Below are 24,090 nucleotides of genomic sequence, written 5' to 3'. Positions count from 1 at the left end.
AGTTCACAGGTGAGCGATCGAGCTCGAGCGCGATCTGTCTTCAGAATGCGGGAGGTGGAGGAGCAGCAGCAGCGGGCGTGACAGTTCTCAGCTCTCGGCTGTGATGCGGGAGTGAGAGCGCTGGAGGTGACTCTCAAACCGCTCGTTCGGTAAGTGTTATCTTGATAGTGGGTGCCCACAAAAAAAAAAGGCGACGAAACCAAATCATCGACCAGCCCGGGGGGCCCCTTACCCCACCCGCCCGCCCGCCCGGCCGGCCGGCCCGGCGTTACCAGGGAAATGGAACGATCGCAGCGCGCGTGCCAACCCTGCCCCGGGGACCAGTCCCGATTGCTCTGCGCAAGAAATGTCTGCTTCTATCAGGAAGTTCAGCTGCGAGAGAGCAAAAAAAAAACATCTGTGGTCTCGCCCAGATCCTGTACCACTGCTGCAGAGAGACCGGGTTAATAAAAAAAATAAAGAGTTCGGGTTGGTCGATAAAAGCAGGGAAAATGTGTTTGTCAACTCGTATTAATACATCCATGAGATACCCTGCAAATCGATGTCACCTATTTACAATTTGTGTCATAGTTTTGTATTGAGTGTTAAGTGCTTGACAAACAACTTTTTTAGTGTTTCCCAATATGCGTTTATGCAACCCATGGTCTTCCCTTTTGCATGTAGTGCATGTTATTACACCTTATGATAATTTCCAACGGAAAATATCACTGGGTGTCTACTACGACTAGACTAAGATCCATTTTCTCTAGGAGTAAGTTGTAAGCTTTGGGCATGGATTTGCAAATTTAAAAATCTTTGATGTGATTCTATCGTGATCAATGCCACAGGTTTTCATGTACCGTGTCAAGCCCTGTATGTTTAAGCATAATTACAGGTTAAAATTGAAAAGTGACATGCGTTGTGACAATCACTGGTGGCTGTTCGACAGATCGGCTGTAGCGTTTTTTGTTTTTGGAATGTGGGTGGTACTGGCAAGTCTTTTGTGCCCTGTGCAGTTGGTGGTGGGTCTTCTTAGCTTGGTAACTACAGAGTTAATTTGCTGCCAGCAACATATCGTTTATACTGTCTGCCTGGAATGAATCTCAATCTCTCTCTTTTTCTTCCCACCCCCCAACAAAGCCAGGAGAGATGTGCACCCATATGCAGAGCTCCACTCTGGAGCTGATAAATTTTGGATGGTTTGAGAGCACTAGCAGGAACATCTCTGCACTTGGAACAAAAATTAATTTCTTTGTTTATTAAGTACCCCAAATGTCCAACCGACCCCCTAACGTTTTAATTTAGTTTGATGCCCCACTGGAGTTCCATTCCATGCAATGTCAAGGCTCTGTTTTAGATGGCCTTGAGGGATCACACACATTACTGCTTCTTGAGTTAGATCAGGACCTGATTCTGAAGTTACTTTTTCTGCTGTTAGTTCCGCATCACGGCAAAGTGGAAACTGGTCCGTGCATTGCAAAAGTAGCAATATAATTACACTTGTAGCACATTTTTTGTGACGACTGTAAAGTATGGCAACTTAAATCGTGATGCATCTATAAGAAAGCTGAAATTTGAATGTACCGCAATAAAGTGTGCAGGTGCATTTTTAAAAAGTAATTTGAAAATCATGTAACAGTAGAATTTCAAGATTTGTGATACTATAGTAAACAATTCTCTTTCGCGTGTATAGTTTTAAAACTATGTTGGTTTCCCCCTCATTAAATTCCAGTAACCTGGAACATCCTAATGCATTAGTCATATTAAATTTTGCATAAGAGTTTAAGTAATATCAAATACCTGAGGTAAGTTGTACCAAAGTTAATTGCTTAGTTAATTTTATTATCATTTATTGCAGACTACTTAGAGTGTTGTTTCTCCAGTGAATTGTCTTGTACTATTTTACAAAGATGTGCTGGTGATGATGCTGCTTCATGTGTATATGAGCTAAATTTTAAGAGAAAACCAAACTAAAGCTTCTGTGAAATCTGCTGGTGACTTGCAGGAGTTAAGTCCGTTGCTCAAACTTTACCCAGCTGTGACTTTAAAGCAAGAAATTGGATCTATTTGCAAAGTTTTTTGCCAAGACTTCACCCTTTTAACTGCAGTTCATATAATAGTGATAAAATCTACTGACAGCATTGGTGGCAAAAGGCAATTCACATTCAGTTTATAGCAGAGTGTTACACCAAGATTTTGATAAGATTGTAATCCAATAGTGATTAAATAATTGACTTCCAAGCAGAGGTCCTTGGATGGAGCCGGGGGGGCGGGTGGGTGGGGAAGAGAGAGAAATGGAGAGACTGAAAACCACACTACCTACTATTGTGGAATGGCAGCAGTGGGAACTGAAGGAGAATGGGAGAGGTTTTTAAAAAAAAAAAATTTGTAGACTTATTGGTACAATTATTCTCCAAGGGATGTGAGAGGCTGAGAATTTAATGGTAGTACCCAGTCTGGAATAGTTTTAGACCACTGATATAACCAATAACACCCACATTACTATTAGGGATGGGCAATAAATGCTGGCCTCGCCAGCGATGCCCACGTCCCATGAACGAATTTTTAAAAATTACGCATGTGCGCAGAGTTAGTCTCCCAAACTGCTAGCATTATTTCTTTCTTGCTGAGCCAGAGAGACGAGAGCCATTTACTGAAAATGGGCACGTTTGTCAGACGAGGAAAAAAATGAATGGGTGGAGACACAGTCTTTTTTCTGTTTCATTAGCTTAATTACACCCAAGTAGTTGTACAAATGGGAGTTGGTGAAAGTTGCAAAAAGTTAGAGACAGGCAGAGGCTGAAGAGACGTGGAGAGACCAGGACTGAGCAAACAGGATGATAGAAATTAGAGAATGATAGAAGCTGGGGGATCAGAAAGTATTACAAAAGTGCAGAGGGAGCCAAATCAATCGAATGGTATAGGAATGAAGAGAAAAAGCAAAACCATATTTGCAGGGAGGGAGGGAGGGAAAGGGGCAGGGGTGGGACTTCTCTACTCTGTTCAGAGCATGAGGAATGATTGCTGTTTGGGTTTAGTGGGTCCTTGCTATGATAGGTTATTGACTGCAGTCACTTTCATAGAATCATAAAGGTTACAGCACGGAAGGAGGCCATTCAGCCCATTGAATCCACACCAGCTTTAAAATAATTCATTGTACGTGAAAGCCTTTGAGAGGCATGATAAGATACTAAATGACAAAGTATTTATTCTTCACCACATAACAACACCATGGGAGATCTCAGTAGTTCACTTAATTTTTCTATGCATAAACACTGGAGAATGCCTGTTTTTCTCCACAATCAACAGATGCGAATGAAATCAATCACATCGTTGGAAATTTCCAACATTTCATTGGGTAATTAATTACTATGGAAAATTTGGTATTCTCTTAAGAATTTCAGCCCCCTTTGTGTCTACAGAGCATTTGCATGTTCTCTTCTGTAACATTATTAAGAGTACTTTTTTGGGAGGGGAAAAGCTGCAAATGGTGGAAATGTACAGCAGGTCGATAAGCATCTAAAAGATAAAGAATGTAACATTTCAGGTATGGCCTACTATCGGGCAGTAGTCATTACGTCATAATCTGGTCACGAATCACTCTGTAGAACCACAAATTACACTGAGCAATGCTTATGAATGCCGAACCTTTTTCCACTATTTTAATGGGGCCCTTGGAAATGAAAGGGTTAATGCCTCTCAAAATAGCAGGGAGGAACTTGTGTTGGAATGTTGCAGCATTGCTCACAGCTACTTCCAGGCTGTAGTTTCAGTAATCCTTTCTTTGCAAGGTGCTTGGTGTTGGCCAATAATATATTAGACAAACAATTGTGACATTGTTGAAAGCTTTTTGGTTCAAATATGAACTGCCAGTTGATTATTTAAAAATTCTTTGCTTTCCTGTATTGTACATCCATAATACAAGCAGAACAGTGACAGTCCAGCACCAAGGAATGACAGCCAGTAATTTCCTGATGTTGTAAAATTGAACTAGGAACTTAACCATCTATCATTAGCTGTTTTTCGCTGAATAAATATATTTTAATAAATGTGCTACTGTAGTTCTTAATCATAATAAAATGGTTGAATCTAAATGACATAGCATATTGCTGCTTCAGCTCACTGAACTCAGACCATTGAATGCAAGTTTGCTCCTATGAACCTCCAAAAGTAAGTTTCTGATCTTAGTTGTGGCATTGGGAGCAGCACAGACCTCACAACTAAAGCATTTTTGAAAAAAAAGTAACATAAATATAAAGCAAGATTCAGCCACTGCAGCTGAAACCCCGCTGGAGGACTGAATAATGAGCTCTTTTATTAGTTGCTATTGGGTGAATGCAACGATAGAGAAATCTGTGTCGTATTTATAGACAGATGTAGTCTGCTGAGGTGGGTTTTCAATGAGTTGATACCCTCTGGCTAACAGCCACATATGGTCATATCTGTAGTTAGCCTATGTAGCTCTCAAGGCACTGTTTGTCTAAATTGTGTGCACCTCTGATTCAAAAGCACCTTTTAAGTTTAGAAACTGGTGTTTTGAGTATATCATGAACACATTACTATTATTAAATACTGTATCTTATACGTGAACCTACCTACTAATAGATATAACTTGTCATGATGCTTGTCTATTGTGGCCCTATTTCTGAAATAACCATATATAGTAAATAATGTAACTTTTTCCTTTTTATTTTGAGTTTGTCTAAAAACACGATATAAACATTTTGCCCTCAAAATATGGGGTGATGAGTTATCGGTTTAAGTTCTTCCGGGCCTCTAATCTTTAAAATAATTTTGATTTTTCCACTTAAGCGTGTTTGTTACATGTAGAACTAAAATCTAGTAAGATCTGCTAGTAAAAGAATGGAAACTTAATGCTAGCTCAAAAAGGCAAAGTTTTTGCTGTGTGCCAGGTCTAAACCTTTTGTGATTGGAGTATTTGATTTTTATCTTGCAATGTGATATTTTGATTAAATTGTGCAGTAATTGAATAGTATATTTTTTGATTGAAGTAGTTGAACATTTCAATGCTGTCTTCATTGTAGCCATGATGTGGAGATGCCGGTGATGGACTGGGGTGGACAAATGTAAGGAATCTTACAACACCAGGTTATAGTCCAACAAATTTATTTTAAAATCACAAGCTTTCGGAGATTATCCCCTTCGTCTGACGAAGGGGATAATCTCCGAAAGCTTGTGATTTTAAAATAAATTTGTTGGACTATAACCTGGTGTTGTAAGATTCCTTACATTTGTCTTCATTGTAATTACTGGTTAGTGAGCAGATATAAGTTACCGTATGTTGCATATTGTTCAACATGACTTTTTCCACAATCTACATGCGTAATGGGCAAAATTTTTAAGTATACTTAGATTTTTTTTCACAAAATCAACTTCGTACACTATCACAGGATTAAAGGATATATTATGAAACATTAATAAATATAGCAAATCTTATCTGAATTGAACTTGCAATGTTCAAAAATTGTCAATAGTCACCAGTTTGCAGTGTTGGGGTCATAGTTAGTCACAGTGGCAATTTTGTTTTGCAATTCTGATTTTGGGACAGTAGCACCATATTAGCATCCCTTTTGCAGTTTTTTTCCATTCTCTCCCAGCTTTCCATTAGACCCCTGGTAGAAGCAGAATGTGCAAATCCAGCAGTTTTTTTTTAAATCCATGACAATGTGGATCTTCCTTATTATCTGTCCAAGATAAGTCAGCACTTTAATATTTCCTAATGCAGTCCACAATGAAGCTGTACTTAAAAAAAAAACTTGAATAAGAAATTAAATTTATTGCTGGGTTTCCACCCCAGTGGGGTGTGGCCAGGATATACAGAGGCGTACTGAAGAAGCAGTTGGATAAGTTAGGTTGGTTCTATTCATCATACAGTTGATGACCTATACCCTCTACACTAGAAAAGTCTGTGTCAACGGTAGCATTATTCAGGGTGGATGCCTGAATAATTGGGTCATAGATCTTGCTAATACATGGTATTTGTTTCTGGGCAAAAATAAACATAAACCACTGAATATCAGTACAATTCCATTGGGCCGATGCGGCTGCAGGCACAGCCACCGGTGGTGGGTCGAAGGACTGGGGGGATTGCACAGAAGGCTAGAATCCAAGGGATGCAGAATTCGGGGGTGGGGGGGGGGGAATTGTAGGGCTGGAAGTTAGAGATAGGGAAGGGCAACACCCTGAAGAGGTTTAAACACAAGGATGAGGATTTTAAGTTTGAGAGAGTGGAGGACAGGCAGTCAATGTTTGAGTGGTATGAACAATCACTCATGTTGTAAGTTTCATTTCCAACCCTAAATGAAAATGGGTCCACAGAAGACCTTGAAGATTTGTGAGAAACTGGAGGAGAAAAAAAAAGCAAAACCAACCATAATATTGAATTCATTTCAGAAATGTTTCAAAAGAAACAACTGGACTTCACTTCCATCAGGTCTCACTGTAAAACAAGGTTTTCTGTTCAGCTGGAACAGGCACAATCATTTTGAATCCTGATCATTTTTTAAAATTGAACTTTAACTTTCTCTAAAAGCTTTCCATTTGAGTGACTGAGAGCTGATCATGTTAAGTTTGATTGGCTAGTCACACAACTTTTGAAATGTTAATCCACATAAATTTGCAGACTCCAACTAAAGGGTAAAAATAGTTTCTGTTGCAGCAAAATGTCAAAAGCAAATAAAACCATTGCAACTTCTTCACCCAAGTGTTAGAAATGGTAATAACGCATCTGTGTGATCATTGAGATAGAATCTCTTCTTCAAAGAAGTCTACCTGCACTTTAAAAGGAAGACAGAAATATATCTTCAGTTCTCTGGTAAATCTACATTAGGAGGAAGTGGAGGAACCCTCTGTAGGGTTGTCAACTCTGGAGGCATTCCTGGATATTTGATCACGTGACATTTGAAAATGTTATTGAATCATAGAAAGGTTACCGCACGGAAGGAGGCCATTTGGCCCATCGAGTCCGCGAGTATTTACCTTAAAGGTTGGGCTCCCTGTCGTTGTTTGTGGTTTCGCGCCAGCAGCTGTTGTGCAAGAAGTGCCGATAACCAGGAGACCACCCATGAGTAGGTGAAGGAGGGAAAGAGAGGGCAGGGAAGGGGGGCAACCCAAGGTGGGGGAGGGATTCACGGGGGGGAAACTAGAGGTAGCAAGAACTGTATCTAATAGTAACTCACTGAAATTGCACTGATAACTAATAGTGGTACTGGTAGCACTTAGATTTCCCTCATAAACAACAGTAATACAATAAATCAGATAGTCTATATATAACTGACTAACACCCCAATATCCTACCTGTAGTAGTAACCCTGTAACTACAGCCAGAATCCTCCTGCATTGCACAAGGTGCTGTCAGGCTCCCCAGTTGATGCCACTTTTAACCGGTACCTTTTCTATCCCTACCTCCATCGACTCTGGTTGTGTGTGAAGGTGACAACTCTGAACTGGGAGCCTCAATCAGAGCCGATCTGTGCTCGGACTTCACACGTCAAAACCGGCCGGCTCAGACAGTCCTGAACCAAACCAAGAGGTTGCACAAAGGATAGCGGACTGTGTGTTCTCACCAGACACATCATCATCCTAAACTCAGTTCAGCACCAACATTTATAAACCATTCCCTGGGCTCTGACTCAACAAAGGACAGTTTCCACAATGATAGAAATTACAGCCCCTTGCTGTTGTGCAATCTCTCCTGTAACCCTATTTCCCCCCCCAGATCCTGTTATATTCCCCCTTTTCAAATACTTATCCCATTCCCATTGAAATGATGTTCTAGTCTCCGCCTCAATAATCACTTGTGGTGAAACATCTCATGGTCTAATAGCGCTCAGTGCAAAAACCTTCCTTCTCCCTTCCACCTTAATTCTTCCAGTGAGAATCCTTGATCCCCTTTCACCCACCAGTGGAAATCATGTTTCACTATTTATCCACAGTAAAATCCCCAGGTTTCACTCACCCCTTTACTGGCTGCTCCTCTCTCGGCTTCACTCCCAATCAACGTTGCTGTTCCTGGCTCTGCAGTAAATACCAGTCCCCATCCCCACCCCACCCCACCCTATCTCGCTCTCTCCAAACCCCCATTCTCCTTCTCTTCCCCAAGCCCACAGTCCCTTGTCCCCCTCTCCCCAGTCCGCTGTCACACTTTTCCCCCCCACCCCCCACCCCGAGTGCCTGCTCACCCAACCCAGCCCCACACTGCTCCGTCTCTCTTCTCTTTCTCCCCCCCACCACCAAGACTCAACCCTGTTTCTCCACCAACTGGTCCCATTTCTGGTCACCCCTAACCGGGAGTTGGCTTTCTGCAACAGCCGGCGACGCCATGGAGTGAGGTGGGTACTGCTGCACCGAGAAATTTAAAGCGCATTGTTCTCCCAGGCTGTTGTGCCCGAGAAATTAATGTCCCGTTCCAGGAGACACTTGGTTTAACAAGTAGTGAAGAGTTAGAATAGTTAACATTTAAAAAACAACACAGTAGGAAAGTGGGGGCTGCGAAGAGAAAAGATGATAGAGCACAAGTGAAGCATTGAATTTTAATTTTGTAATGCAAGTTTTGTTTTAGGTTTTTAGTTCAGGTTTCAATTGATAAGAAAAACTAAAATAATGAGAATGGGAGAAGAAATAGGGTGAGCAGAAGTGTTAAGAATTTTTTACTAATCAAAAGCTTGTGTGTTTTTGTGGACTGTCAATATTACAGCAAGAAAGCTTTATCTTTTACATTTGAGTAGCTTTATTGCTGTAATTTTGGGCTTTGTTTCAGTTGTCAACTGAAAAATTTAAAGCCCTTTACAGCGTCTGAAATTCCCTGCTGTGAGGATTAACGTACATATGATCATGTACATTTTATTGCAGATTTGCTATATGGTAAAGATACGCCTCTTGTGGAGTCTAGTAGTGCCAATTATTGTAAAAGTACCTTATTTGGGTTGAAGCCACAATAGTTCTCAAAGCAATGTCTTCTGTTTTTTGCTGAATACTGTAATTGTGCTGAGATTACATACAATTATCATCACCTTTTATAACCATGCAGCATTTTCCAAAACATATTCTTTGTATATTTTGTTAGTCTATGGATAAGCTTTTAAAGAATTTTTTTGAGTATTTATTTTGCCTAACCTTTTTTTTCTCCAAATAGGTTTCTACTTATGCTGCAGCCTCATGCCTGTACAACTATCTGGTACACCTGATGGAAATAATTCTATGAGCTCCCTTCGCATATCCATTGGTGGTCTTCCTGTTATAGCTTCCATGACAAAAACAAGAGATTCTCGTTTTCACCCGAAATGGAAGCCTATACTAGTAGCTGCTATAGCTCTCTTCATGCTGTACATTCTATATTTTCACAAGAGTTCCCCAAATAGCCCTCATCCACGAAATGTCCACAACTGGCAGATTGATAACTTTCCAAGGGACAGGTACAATTACACGTACCCGCTTTCGCCCCAACAGAAGACCCTGGAAGGTGTCCGATACCGTATCGGGCTGATTGCTGACCTGGACACAAACTCAAAGAATGAATTGAACAGTGACACTTGGTTCAGTTACTTAAAGAAAGGCTACTTGATTTTATCAAACAGTGGTGACAAAGTGACCCTAGAATGGGACAAAAATGAGTCCATTCTCAAAACGCATTTGTCAGAAAAAGGACGTGGCATGGAATTGTCGGAACTCATAGCATTTAATGGAAAGCTTTACACTGTGGATGATAGGACAGGAGTGGTATATCATATTGATGGGGATAAGGCGGTCCCTTGGGTAATCCTATCAGATGGAGATGGAACTGTTGAGAAAGGTACCACAATAACTTGCTGTATTTTTTATTTGCACAAGTCATTTCTGCTTGTGGAATCCTTTATTTTGCCAGTCACTATAAATCTAGTATGCAGAGCATGGGATTCTTTACTCTGAGTATAGATTGATGTATTTAGTTTTGTTTTTATATTGGCACATTTGCTGAAAAGCTGCTGTAAAAAGTAAGCAAATGATTTGCAAAAGAATCATCTTTACTTATATGTTGCCTGTAATGTAACAAAATGTCTATGGTGCTTCACAAAAAAAAAAGTGACAGGTGACCAAAGGAATGTTTGAAGAGGTAGATTTTTAAGAAGCTTTCCAAGATGGGGAGAGATGTAGCAAGGAGGGGGCTTTGGAACGAGAGTTTCAGAATGTAGGACCAAAAAGGCTGAAAGCTCTGCTACCAATGGTGAAGGGGGTGGGGGCGGGGGGGAAGGAAGCTCGGTAAGCTAGGGTTAGAAGAGCAGAGGATGTGAGCTGAAATGTGGATTGGAGGATGTGACAGCAGCAGGATCAGGAAAGGCATTAAACAAGGATTTCTAAGTCTATGCCTTGGGGAATGAAGAGCCAATAGGGTTACCTAGGACAAGGATGATGGGTGAGCAGGGCTTACTGTAGGGTAGGATGCAAGCAGCAACTTGCATTAATATAGAGTCCTTAATGTAGGAAAACATCCCAAGGCACTTCACAGATGTAATCAAAAAATGGATGCTGAGCCAAAGTCCGACATCTTAGAAGGAGTGATCAAAAGTTTAGTCAAAGAAATTGATTTTAAGGAGGTGGAGAAGTAGAGGGGCCTAGGAAGAAAATTCCAGAGTATGGGGCCAAGCTGGCTGAAGACACAGCTGTGAATGGTGGAATGAAGAGCGACAGGGAGATGCACGAGAGGCCAGAATGAAAGGAATGGAGTGTTGGGGGGCGGGTTGTAGGGCTGGTGGAGGTTGCAGAGATAGATACAAGCAAGGCCGTGACATGATTTAAACACTAGGATGAGAATTTTAAATTTGAGGCATTGGGGGATCAGAGTTAATGGTGGTTAATCAGAGTCAGGGAGGACAGGGATAATGGGTGAGCTGGACTTGGTGTGGGATAGGATCTAGGCAGCAGAGTTTTGGATGAGCTGAAGTTTACAGAGGGTGGAGGATACCACGGAGAGCGGTGGAATAGTCAAGACTGGAGATAATAAAAGACATGGATGAGGATTTCGGTAGCAAATAAACTGTGGTGGGGCAGAGGTGGGCAGGTTATAGAGGTGAAAGTAAGAAGTCTTTGTGATGGAGAGGATATGGGGTTGGAAACAGATCAAGGTTGCAAACAGCTGTATTCAGCCTGTGGCCGGGGAGAGAGATGAAGTTTGTGACAGGCTGAAGATGATAGCTTTGGTCTTCACAATGTTTAGCTGAAGGAAATTTGCAGCTCATCCAGGATTGGATATTGGACAAGCAGTCTGACAGCATAGAGGGGTCAAGAGCGATCGAGCTGGGTGTCAGCGCACATGTGGAAGCTGATCCCATGTTGGCAGCATGCAGATGAGGGGGAATGGGCCATGGATGGATCCATGGGAGAATCCAGATGTAACTTAGCAGAAAGAGAAGCTACTGCTTGAGATGCTTTGGCTACAATTGGATAGGTAAGAGGATAACCAAGCATAAGAACATAAGAAATAGTAGCAGGAGTAGGCCATATGGCCCCTCGAGCCTGCCCTGCCATTCAATAAGATCATGGCTGATCTTCTACCTCAACTCCACTTTCCCACCCTATCCCCATAGCCCTTGATTCCCTTAGTGTCCAAAAAGGGTAAGGGCAATCCCACTGACCTGGGCAACTGAGGAGAGGCATTGCAGAAACATGGTCACTTGTGTCAAAGGGGTTTGCAGAGAAGACGCTGAGGGATAAGGCACCGTAGTCATGATCTCTTTTAGGGCGGTATTGGTGCTGTGGGAGGGACGGAAACCTGATTTAAACACTGAGAAATGGGTGGTGACAACATGATCTTATCAAATGGCGGAGCAGGCACGAGGGACTGAACGGCCTACTCCTGTTCCTATGTTCCTATATTCAAGGACTGCAGGAAAAAGGGAGGTTGAGATTGGTTATAGTTTGCGATAACAAAGGGGTCAAAAGTAGGATTTTTTTGGGGGGGAGGGGTGGCAACGACAGCAGTTTTGAAGTGGAGGGAGACAGTGTCTGAGGCGAGGGAGCCATTTACAATGTCAGCTAGCATGGGTCCAGGAAGGGAAGTTGGGTAGTCAATTTAATAGGAATGAGGTCAAGGAAGCAGGAGGTAGGTCCCCATCGAAGAGATGGGGGAGAAACTGGAGAGAGACAGGGATTCAAGGCCGTGGGAAGGTTTAGCTTGGTGGGCAAGGGAAAAAAGGGAAGCAGCCAGAGGGAGCTGAATGGATGAGTGGTCTTCATCTTGGTTAAAAATAAGTCCATGAGCTCCTTGCACTTGAGGTATGGGTGGAAGGGCAGGGGAAAATTTACTGAATGTTTCTTCTTCAGGCAGAGCTTATTGCTGTAATATTTAATCATTTTAAATTACTCTTTTGCAATTTCTGGTAGTCAATTCTTGGATTTTTAAACAAATTTTATTTGGTTAAACTGAAATTGTTATTTGTACGTATGATGGTGACTCTGAAATGATTTTTTTTTGTCCTTTGTGCTGTTTGAGAGTTCGGGCAGGTGACCTGCTCCCAATCCATCATCATTGCCAATATAACTGGCTTTGGGATGTGGAATTTTACCGAGTGTACTGAGGTGTTTTTCTCCCTCACACTTTAAAGAAATGTATGATCTCTGGTGCCTCCCAAAAAAATCACTTCCCTAGCATATTGCAATTCTGTACCTACCATATAGGTTAATCAAAACAAAAAAAGGTTTTTACCAGAAAATTTTTTAAAATACTGTGGAGAATGGAGGAATTGTTCCATACAGCTCATGGGGAAGCTTCTATGAAGTAGTGTTTGAGGCAGTTTGGTTAAAATTCTGAAACCAAAACTTTCCCACTGTAACTGTTTAATCATGGTATTATGGGAGCTGTGATAAAAGCCCCAGCCATCACAGCACTCCAGAACTACCAGTGGCAAGTAAAAGTATCCTCAAACTCAGGATACCACCCTTAGGTAATTGGGAGATACATTTTCAGTTAAATGCTATTTTACATTATACACTGCACTGATATATGTATAATACAAAAACAGAAAGTGCTGGATATGCACAGCAGGTCAGTCAGCATCTGTAAAGAGAAAGGACTAGTTCACGTTTCGGATTTATGTACTTCATCCAGAACATTATTTGTATAATGCCTTTACTGTGCTGTTCCTTAAGGTTTCAAAGCTGAATGGTTGGCAGTAAAAGACGAGCACCTTTATGTGGGTGGACTTGGTAAGGAATGGACTACCACCACAGGAGAGGTGGTCAATGAAAATCCAGAGTGGGTGAAAGTTATTGGTTACAAAGGTGACGTAAATCATGAAAATTGGGTGTCTCACTACAATGCACTCCGTGCAGCTGCTGGAATCAAATCTCCAGGTAAGGAAGTTTTGGGGAAGGGCAGAATGTGTGTTTTGGTGACTCAGTGTATTTACGTGGAGAAAACTTGAGTGATCTGTAGTGTATATTTAAGCTAAATGAGTAATTGACTTTTACTAATGGGTGTGACACAACATTAAACACAGGAGATATTTTCGTATAGAGTTGTGGAAGGACCCTATATAAAGAGCAGCAATCTTTGATCAAGACTGGATACACCCAAAATTTGTCGTTTGGTGTGGGCATGCACCAAATAGATTTAATCCAAAAAAAAAACCAGTATTATACATAATCATAATCAAAGGTGAATGTCCCAGTGCAGCTTTTATTGATACTGGCCACCTTGGCTGTACAATCTGTGGTTCAGTATGCTTTGACTGATGTATTTGAGTTTATGGGGATTTTATTGACTCAGGTAAGCCATTGTCATCTCTGATGCCGAGATAAGGATATAGATTGTGGAATTTGTATCTCATTGTCTTCTGACCAGATCTAAATTTAATACTTAAAGAGCATTGACTTTGAGTGAACCTTTTAGCCATATTCTGCAAATTTTACAATAGTAGATATGTCCTGGATCTTTAGGAATTGCCCACCTCTGTGGACCCCCCCGCCTTCTTTCCTTCCTTCCCCCTGTCATTCCTTCTCTTCCCCACCTCTCTTTTCATAGATTTACCTTGAAAGAGTCTGAGAGAATTTTCTTTAGCCCCACCCAGCCAATGTTAAAGTGCTTTTTAACTTCCTATGTTGCTGATCCTTTAGTGCTGTTCTAAACACAGACATGGTACAGGAGTCCACTACATCCCTGAGAAACAATCCTAGAAATCTGATGGTTTGGTGCAGACGGCTCCACTTTACAAAACATCTTAGTTACATTAGATCTCATCTTGTTTTTTGTCATCTAAAATTGTCAGAATTCAATTTTTATCAAGAGGTTACAGTGTTCTTGCCACCACAACCCTCAGAAGATCATAATCTTCACTTCTTTAGAGCTCTGAAATACTATATCATTAGTGCAAATGGTTTCCGTCAGTTATTTGTTTTGTTTGGTAATAAAATGTTAACCAAACCAATCCAATCACTAAGCAATGTATTACACAAATTACCTGGTTTCCATAGTGCATTATAAATCAGATGATTTTATTAAATTATAGCCTACACTGCAGTTAGTTTTATCAAAAAAAAACTTTTGGAACACTGCCATTGGCATCGCTTGCCTAGATTTATTACCACATATGCTGTGTATGCTAATTGCCTTGGCTTTTGCTTTTCTGCTCTGCATTAGAAATGTACAGTTTAAAGCATCAGTTGTATTTCCATGCAAGGATTGGGAGAGCATGCCAAATACTGGTTAACACAGTTAATAGAATTGGATAATCAGCTGGGAATTACACCAGTAAACTGGATAACCAAAAGCATTAATTTTACTGATCACCATGTAACTATTAATGCTATAGCTTTTAAAATAGGATTTAAGAGCAGCCAGTTAATGCTGGTGGTGGTTGTTGGCTCATTTAGAGGGGTATGCTGTCAAATGCATCTTTTTCAGTGCTTTTTATTTGTAACCATAGTATGCCTTCATCATGGAAGGATCTGCCAAAGTAGCATCTGCTGCTCATCTGCATAGTTTAGATTTATTTAATCTATCAAAATTGTGGTTTTAGACTCTGCCTTCGGGTAATTCATACCATTGTTGGCCAGTTTCCTGATGCTGCCTTTGTCATCAGCACTGCATGTGTGCTGCATTCTGGGTTAAGTCTATCAGTTAGATTTATAATGTCATTTAGATATTGTCATCTTCAAATGTTGCTTAGCCATTCTGGATGGTTCATTCTGTTTTTGTATTATCAACATGTGATATCTGAAGTTAGGAGGAAAAATAGCTGCACTTTATAATATGCTGTACATGTTTGTTAGTTTTCTGTGTACCTTTTGTAGTAACGAGAATTAACATTTTATTTACTGTCTTAAGTACAGTTTTTCCTTTTGTTAAATGATACTGCTGAGGTCATTAAACTAAATGCAACTCTGCAAGATTTTTTTATGGGAAACTTACAAGGAAGGAGATAGTCTAATTGTATCTTCATAATGTAATTTAAAGTAAATTTTCCTTGTCTGAAAATTAAACTTTTGCCCCCTTCCTCAACATAGGATACCTCATTCATGAATCTGCGGCCTGGAGTGATCGATTACAACGCTGGTTCTTCCTGCCACGACGAGCGAGCAGTGAGCGCTATAATGAGAAAGATGATGAGCACAAAGGAACAAACCTCATTATTAAATGTACTCAAGATTTTAAGGAGGTCTTGGTGAGCAAGATTGGGGTGGTTAACCCTACTCATGGATTCTCTTCCTTTAAGTTCATTCCAGATACGGACGATCAGATCATTGTGTCGCTGAAATCTGAGGAAGATAATGGGAAAATAGCTACTTATATTATGGCTTTTACTTTAGATGGACGCTTCCTTTTAGAGGAAACAAAAGTTGGGGATATAAAATATGAAGGAATAGAATTTATATAAACTATTTCCTGATTGAAAGTGCACAGATCTGGATTAAAGTACTACTGTTTCCAAGAATATTTAGAAGGGCAGTTCTCCATGTTGGTTTCATCCTTTTTAAATGGTTCTTGGTCATCATTAATCTGAAGTAGTTATCTTTTGTGATACCCTCCTCTTTGTTTACATGTAAGAAACTGAATACAAGGTATTGCAAAATTAGCACCTCTTCTGCTCTTTCCTTCAAACTTTAACACTCTATCTTTCTAATTTTGCTGATATTAATAAAAAGGTATTGGGGATGTTGCCTTGTGCTTACATGGTGTAAAATCTACAACCAATCCAAGAAATTTGCAGGTCCATTTCTTTAAATGCAAATCAATACGGGTCCTGTTTGCTCATTTTTTTTGTGAACTTGTTGGCCCAGAAATTGCTTAGAAAAGAAAGGTGAGCTCAACAGCACTCACCGTTGTTGGTGGCGAAATTGAGGAGCAAGTTCTGGTATTCACACGTGCACAGTTAAATGCGGGAATCCAGAACTTGCTCCTCCTGGTTCGCCGGTAATATGACCGCTTCGAATTAACGGTATATTGCTGGCTGCAATCCATGAAATCATTGAACCAGCGCCAACTTGCTCAGCTGCCCAGCTGGAAAGTAACTGACATCGCCACAAAACAGGTAGGGTTAAAAATACCAGGTCTAAACTAAAAATTAACTTTTTAAAAATGTGGAGTTTCATTACTCCTTATTTTAAGATTTTTTGGTCTTTTTTTAAAAAAGTTTAATTTTTTTGAAAAACTTTTCCCATCTGTCTCTTATTTAATTTGATTATTTCTTACCTTTTTTTCACTGTCTATAACTGTTTTTACAATGATTTTAATGTTATACCGTTCACTTCCTGGATTTTACATTTGCAGCCTGCAGAAACAGTTTTGCAGCTTGTCAAAAATGCTGCCGTCTGATTGGTCGTAGAGAGAGAGAGAGAGCGCTATCCTCTCGCTTCTTCCATGGGTCCTAGCTTCGCTGGAGCTAAAACTGGGATCTTCTCTGCTTCCTATTAGAGGAAGTGCACCTCATAAGTTAGTGGGTTAGTATAAATCTGTTGGTTTGCGACTCCGTTCCATTTCTAGGACGTTAAGTTTACACTTTACAGGCAACTGAAGTTGCATATCTTCAAACCAGTAAGAATTGCAAAACTGGTCATTTCACAAGGATAGGATACCAAAGTAATTACCAGGGCAGAATTTGGTTAATGTCACTGACTTTTTAAAGATATCCTAAACTCCACTGGCACAAGTGATCTTTAAGCAGCTTTGAATATTCTGTGCCATGTATGTGGGTATTTCCTACTTGGAGTACTACTGTGGAGCTTTTTTTTTTGAGGGGACAGACCAGTGTCAAAAAGATACTGTTTTTTCATAGAATCTTGATTGCCATTTTGGGGAAAGTTTATCTACCATGTGCCAGAAAAGAGCACATAAAAGCTAGATTTTATTTCTTACCCTATTGTCCAGTGTGTCCTGCAGTTTGCTTCACTGCTTAAATAGAGATGGAGGAGGGAAAATGTATTAAAGTCAACAAAATAAACACATTCTGTTTAATCACTGTGCTCGACATGGGCAAAATGCAACATATAAATCAGTCGGACTACTAACTGTAGCGGGGCCCCAGTTAACAACTGTGTGATTCCGTGAGTTACACTGAATCAATACAATGACATCACACAAGTATTTAGACGATACCTCTGTCAATTATATATTTTTTAAATAAAACTTCAATAGAACTGCAAGTTTTCAAAATTTCAAACTCCGGTAGTTGCTGTTCCATTTAAAGTGGAAGCTGGCAAAGAAATGTCACTTTTATATCGGATTGAGTTCCGGAATCCAGAAATTACATTGAGCTGTTGGAGAGTAATTACACAAGATTTATGTTCTGTAATAGTAATTAAAAACAAGATTGAATCTTAATTCTAGTTTTGACATTAAAAAAATCTTAAATCAACTGCTCACATTCTGTACGTTTTGATCATTACATTCCTTCCGAGTTGTCATGGTTTCTGTCATTTCAGCTTCTGTGATCCACATAATGGTTATTGTCATAGAAAGTTGCCTCTATAATGTCCTTTTTAATATGGTAGGCCAATTTTTTCTAAATGGTTCTTAGCTTTGATTTGAACAGGCTGCTTGTCTTAAACCATTTATGCAAGGTCAACCGTATCAAGTTTTGTCACCGCAGGACACTCCTTTTCACAGTTCCTCATTTACTTGTCGACACTTGTGATTTAGGTGGTTCGTGTATTTGTTCAAGTGCAATTATATAGTGTCAGAAGCCAGAACTCTCTAGCATGTATCTGCTATAATGGGCACAGTAGTATGGAATCATACAGCACAGAAGGAAGCCATTCAGCCCATCGTGCCTGTGCCGGCTCTTTGAAAGAACTATCCAATTAGTCTCACTACCCCACTCTTTCCCCATAGCCCTGCAATTGTTCCTTTTCAACTATATATCTAGGTTCCTTTTGAAAGTTACTATTGAAACTGCATCCATGCCCTTTCAAGCAGTGCATTCCAGATCATAACTCACTGTACTAAAACATCTTTTTTTTGCCAATTGTGTCCTCTGGTTACTGACCCTCCTGCCAGTGGAAACAGTTTCACCTTATTTACTCTATTAAAACCCTGATGATTTATTTATGATTCATTAAATCTCCCCTTAACCATCTCTGCTCCAAGCAGAACAACCTCAGAAACCCTAGTCTCTCCACATAACTGAAGACCCTTGTGCCTGATATCATTCTGGTAAATCTTAAGTGTCAGAAGCATCTACCTAGAATGGTTATGGCATTAGAATAGCAGCCCAGACATATGACCTACAAAGCACCCTAGTTGCAATTTCAATGTACAAATGGATGGAGCATGTACCACGCATGATTCACCCATTTATACCAGGTGGTGAGCAGCTTAAGTCCGCTCACAAAACATCCCTTTTTTTGGTAGAACCAGGAGGAGCACTCCCGCTCCTCTTGGACCCACAAAAAACATCCGAGCGGCTGTCGGCTTGTCCAAGCTCTCGCTTCCCTCCGCGCACGCCCCCCCAGCCCCCCCTGGGGGTCTGACTTGTCAGCCGCCATGGCATGGGAGCCAGCCAATTTCCCACCCTCCCAGAACCAGCGAGCTGCAGTGGGGCACTTGCAGCTGGCCGGCAGAATGGAAATGAGGCCTATGCCTCTAAATGACTCTGGCCTCCAGCTGGCAAGGTGTGGACAGCGGGCGTGCTCCACCGGTAGTTAAAATCGGCCCATCTTGTTTCTACTAAATATCCTTTGGATGACATATTACCCATAGAGGGTCAGTTTTTAAAATGTAGTGCAGACAGTCCACAAGCCTACACAATCTCCACTGTATTGACAAATGTATTGTTGCCTTTATTAGCAGAAGGGTTCATCCCTCTAATATATCCACAGCCAAGAATTAGTTTGGGATGTACTGCTATATGTCTAGGATTTATATAAATACCTAAATGTGGACACTTCAGACTGCTACGGAACCCAGTCTGAAAGTTACCAATTACTGATCAAACCATATTTGTCAACAGCAGATGACAGCCCAACACTGAGTTAGTGTAACTTAACACTTGCCAGAGACTTCCAAAACAGATATACCACTAACTATAACTGCAAGTGTACAGTTCATGCCATCAAAACAATTAGAGCCAGATTTTAACTCCTAGGCGAGTTTTGAGCAGGTGGGTCGTATTGAAAGTTAGAAACTCCTGCTCCAGAAATGAGGCCCGGGGTATTTTAACTGCGAGACCTCATTTAAATCCTTTTGGCTGACTTCCTATCTATCCCAGGTGGGAAGTCGGCAGGAAGCAGTGGAAAATCGCGTGACCTGGAAGTCACCCAGCGATACTTACCTGTTTGGACCTCTTTAGGCTCCAATCCTCTTCCCCGTTGTCTTCACCTGGCAGGAAAGTCGCTGCGGAAATTATTAAAATCGCCCCTCAAGTATCAGTGATTACAGCAAAGGAATATAGATTCTGAAGATAATTAATATCTAAAATGTAATAAGTAATAAAATGTAATAACAGTCATTTAATTGTAAAGCTCACAATATCTTGACATTAGCCAGGTTAATGGTGTAACAGTTAAGTTAGATATCCAAGATTAACATAATCGTGTTAATGTGTGCAAGTTCAAGTCAATATTCAGTGCATCATGGGTAGATCTCTAGCATTAAGTGTTCTCTTGGTGACAGCATTAAATCCATACAACCTCATTGTCAGACTGACTGTGGCATTGGGCATTGATGCTCTCCTCAGTGATGCTCTGGAGTCACTGCTGAAATGTGTCTGCAGTGAGTTATTGAGGGTGAAATAGTTCTTTGGCGCAAAACGGCCATTTAAGAATTGGCAACCCATTCTACACCTCGCCCGATTTTCTTTTCTATTGTGTTTTAATTTAGATAAACTGGTATGTATTGTAGCATTCTCTATTGACTTTTATATGGAAATTAGGGCATAAAACATATGTGTTCTTGATGATCTTTGTATCCAGGCAGGCAGGCAGGACTGGTTTAACAAGTTCTTGTTGAATGGAATTTAACCTTAAGCTAATGTGAAGAGTATCCTACTTCACATGATTTAGGCAATTAAAAGTCGATTTAATAACATAGACCCATTCCTAAGGTGTCAGTCAAATATACAACATGTCTTCAAAGAGTTGGAACTTTAACAAGATAACACGCTATACTGATAACTGGATCACAAATAGTCCTTACACAACGCCTTCAGTGGCAAGTTTAGTTCACAGCTTTTATCCTAGGTCTCTTGACCCAAAGAAGAAGAATCTTTGCTCAATTGCACCGCCATTTTGTCTGAATACTGAAATCACAAAAGGGATGAATTAATTGCCTTTGTTAGATTATTGGAAATTAACCCCTTTGATTGGACTATCCCTATAGTTCAATTTGAATACAAATGGATTAACACCAATACTGAATTTTGGTATCGACATTCAGAACCTTGATACACTTGTATGATTTAACAAAATGGGTACACCTGCATAGTGACATTCAACATGTTGGGTGAATATTATGCAGTGTTCATAAGTGTATTTATGTATTTTATATAGGACATGGATCACAGAATTTCCTCAAACTTGTATTCATTGCAGAAACCATGTTTTTAAATTGGCAATCCTGGTCTGCGTTAAAACAGCTCAAATTCATAAATAGATGGATCTCACCTATGAAATGCAGTTCTGTTGATGTTGCTTACCACCCTTAAACAATAGGGTTGAACCAAGATGTTTGTAATTATCACAGTCAACTCAGTATGGTATTCTAAACTTTGATTTGCTGCATTCTCATGGGAAGTATCTTCGTATTTTAATGTGCCAGCTCTATTGGTAATGTTTAATATCAAAATGTTAACTCCAATTAAAATCTTACACTGTCTTGATATTGGCTCTAAATCTCTTGATCCCCTTTAATAAAATGTGAAGAACAAAATATTAATAAATCTTTTGTGCATTATATATGCAGCCTGTTTTTATTGTGTTTAATACTGCTTAATTGAACAGGATGAAATAAAGCCGAAATTAGCCAGAGTGTTCAAATGCTGCCACATTCAATTCAGTGCATGAGATGCTAATGGCTATTTCGTTTTGCTGTTGTAGATTGCATAGAAAACTTGAAAGAACAGAGTTTCTGACTAACTGGCCAAAGCTTAAACCATGTTTCTAATTGTGTTTAGATTAGACAATGAATATTTTGTTTGCTTATACAGTAAGGTGTGCAAACAAACTACCAATCCTGCCACTTTGATGAATCATATGCAGTTTTTTCTTACCATCTGCATACTTGGGACTTGAACATAGAATCATAGAGGGGTTACAGCGCAGAAGGAGGCCATTTGGCCCATCAAGTCCATGCCAGCCCTATGCAAGAGCAATCCAGCTAGTCCCAGTCCCCTGCCCTAATCCTGTAGCCCTGCAATTTTTTTCCTTTCAAGTTCTTATCCAAATACCTTTTGAAAGCCACAATTGACTCTGCCTCCACCACCCCCACTGGCAGTACATTCCAGATCCTAACCACTCGCTGTGCTTAAAAAAAAATGTTTTTCTTCCTGTCACCTTTGGTTCTTTTGTCAATCACCTTAAATCTAAGTCCTCTGGTTCTTGACACTTCTGCCAATGGGAACAGTTTCTCTCTATCTACTGTCTAGACCCTTCATGATTTTGAATACCTCTATCAAATCTCCTCTCAACCATCTCTGTTCCAAGGAAAACAACCCCAGCTTCTCCAATCTATCTACGTAACTAAAGTCCCTCATCCCTGGAATCATTCCAGTAAATCTCTTCTGCACCCTCTTTAAGACCTTCACATCTTTCCTAAAGTTCGGTGTCCAGAACTGGACACAGTACTCCAGATGTGGCCGAATCAGTGTTTTATAAAGGTTCATCATGACTTCCTTGCTTTTGTACTCTCTGCCTCCATTTGTAAAGCCCAGGATCCCATATGCTTTTTTAACCGCTTTCTCAACCTACCTGGCCACCTTCAACAATTTGTGCACACATAGCCCCAGATCTCTCTGTTCCTGCACCCCTTTTAGAATTGTGCCCTCTAGTTTATATTGCATCTCCTCATTCTTTCTACCAAAATGTATCACTTTGCATTTTCCTGTGTTAAATTTCATCTGCCACCAGCCTGTCTATATCCTCTTGCAGTCTATCACTATCCTCCTCACTGTTCACTACACTTCCAAGTTTTGTGTCATTTGCAGATTTTGAAATTGTGCCCTGTTTACCCAAGTCCAAGTAATTAATATATATCAAGAAAAGCAGTGGTCCTAGTACCAACCCCTGGGGAGCACTACTGTACACCACCTTCCAGTCTGACAAACAACCGTTCACCACTACTCTGTTTCCTGTTACTTAGTCAATTCCGTATGCTGCTACTGCCCCATTTATTCCATGGGCCGCAATCCTGATGACAAGCCTATTATGCGGCACTTCATCAAATGCCTTCTGAAAATCCATATACACCACATCAACTGCATTGCCCTCGTTGACCCTCTTTATTATCTCATCAAAAAACATTATCAAGTTAGTTAAAAACGATTTGCCTTTAACAAGTCCGTGCTGGCTTTCTCGAATCAATCCACACTTGTGCAAGTGACTGCTAATTCTGCCCCAGATTATTGTTTCTAAAAGTTTCCCCACCACTGAGGTTAAACTGACTGGCCTATAATTGCTGGGTTTATCCTTACACCCTATTTTGAACAAGGGTATAATATTTACAGTTCTCCAGTCATGTGGCACCTTTCTCCCCCCCCCCCCCCCCCCCCCCAAATCTAAGGATATTTGGAAGATTATGGCTAGTACTTCTGCAATTTCCACCCTTACTTCCTTCAGCAACCGAGGATGGATCCCATCCAGACCAGGTGACTTATCTACTTTAAGTACAACTCGTCTTTCTAGTACCTCCTCTATCAATTTTTAGCCATCCTCAACTGCATCTTCCTATTCTGAGACTCTGGCAACATCATCTTCTTTGGTAAATACAGATGCAAAGTACTTAGTATCTCTGCCTCCACAAGTAGACCTTTGGTCCCTAATCAGTCCCACCCCTCCTCTCACTACCCGTTTACTGTTACATGCCCATAGAAGACTTTTGGATTCCCTTGTATGTTGGCTGCCACTCTATTCTCCTACTCTCTCTTTGCCCCTCTTATTTCCTTTTACACTTCCCCTCTGAACTTTCTATATTCAGCCTAGTTCTCACTTGTGTTATCAACCTGACATCTGTCATACGCCCCTTTTTTCTGCTTCGTCTTACTCTATCTCTTTTGTCAACCAGGGAGCTCTGGCTTTAGTTACCCTACCTTTCTCCCTCGTGGAACTGTACTTAGACTGTACCCAAACCATCTCCTCCTTAAAGGCCGCCCATTGTTCAATTACAGTTTTGCCTGCCAATCTTTGATTCCAATTTACCCAGGCTGGATCTGTTCTCATCTCACTGAAATTGGCCCTCCTCCAATTGAGTATTTTTACTCTAGATTGCTTTATGTCCTTTTCCATAGTATCATAAGGTTTTGAATAGCTATGATCACTGTTCCCTAAATGTTCCCCCACTGACACTTGCTCCACTTGGCCTGCCTCAGTACCCAATCCTGTCCCTTTTTTGAGCCAGGTCTCCTTTATCGCCACAACATCATATTCCCATGTGGCTAATTGCAGCTGCAGCTCTCCAACCTGGTTTACCAC

General features: G+C 40.6%; 1 protein-coding gene across 1 annotated transcript; it reads left to right on the top strand.

The window, feature by feature from the left end:
• Position 1: 1 nt before the first annotated feature.
• Positions 2–21,365, top strand: cant1a (calcium activated nucleotidase 1a). The gene is made up of 4 exons (XM_068004027.1): positions 2–149; positions 9,134–9,790; positions 13,123–13,326; positions 15,478–21,365. The coding sequence occupies exons 2-4, from the start codon at positions 9,157–9,159 to the stop codon at positions 15,846–15,848; spliced, it is 1,209 nt and encodes a 402-aa protein (XP_067860128.1). The 5' UTR covers positions 2–149; positions 9,134–9,156; the 3' UTR covers positions 15,849–21,365.
• The last annotated feature ends 2,725 nt before the right edge of the window (positions 21,366–24,090 follow it).

The sequence above is a fragment of the Heptranchias perlo genome, chromosome 23 (assembly GCF_035084215.1).
Source record: "Heptranchias perlo isolate sHepPer1 chromosome 23, sHepPer1.hap1, whole genome shotgun sequence".
In the NCBI taxonomy this organism is placed as follows: domain Eukaryota; kingdom Metazoa; phylum Chordata; class Chondrichthyes; order Hexanchiformes; family Hexanchidae; genus Heptranchias; species Heptranchias perlo.
This window is presented reverse-complemented; position numbering and strand designations above follow the sequence as displayed.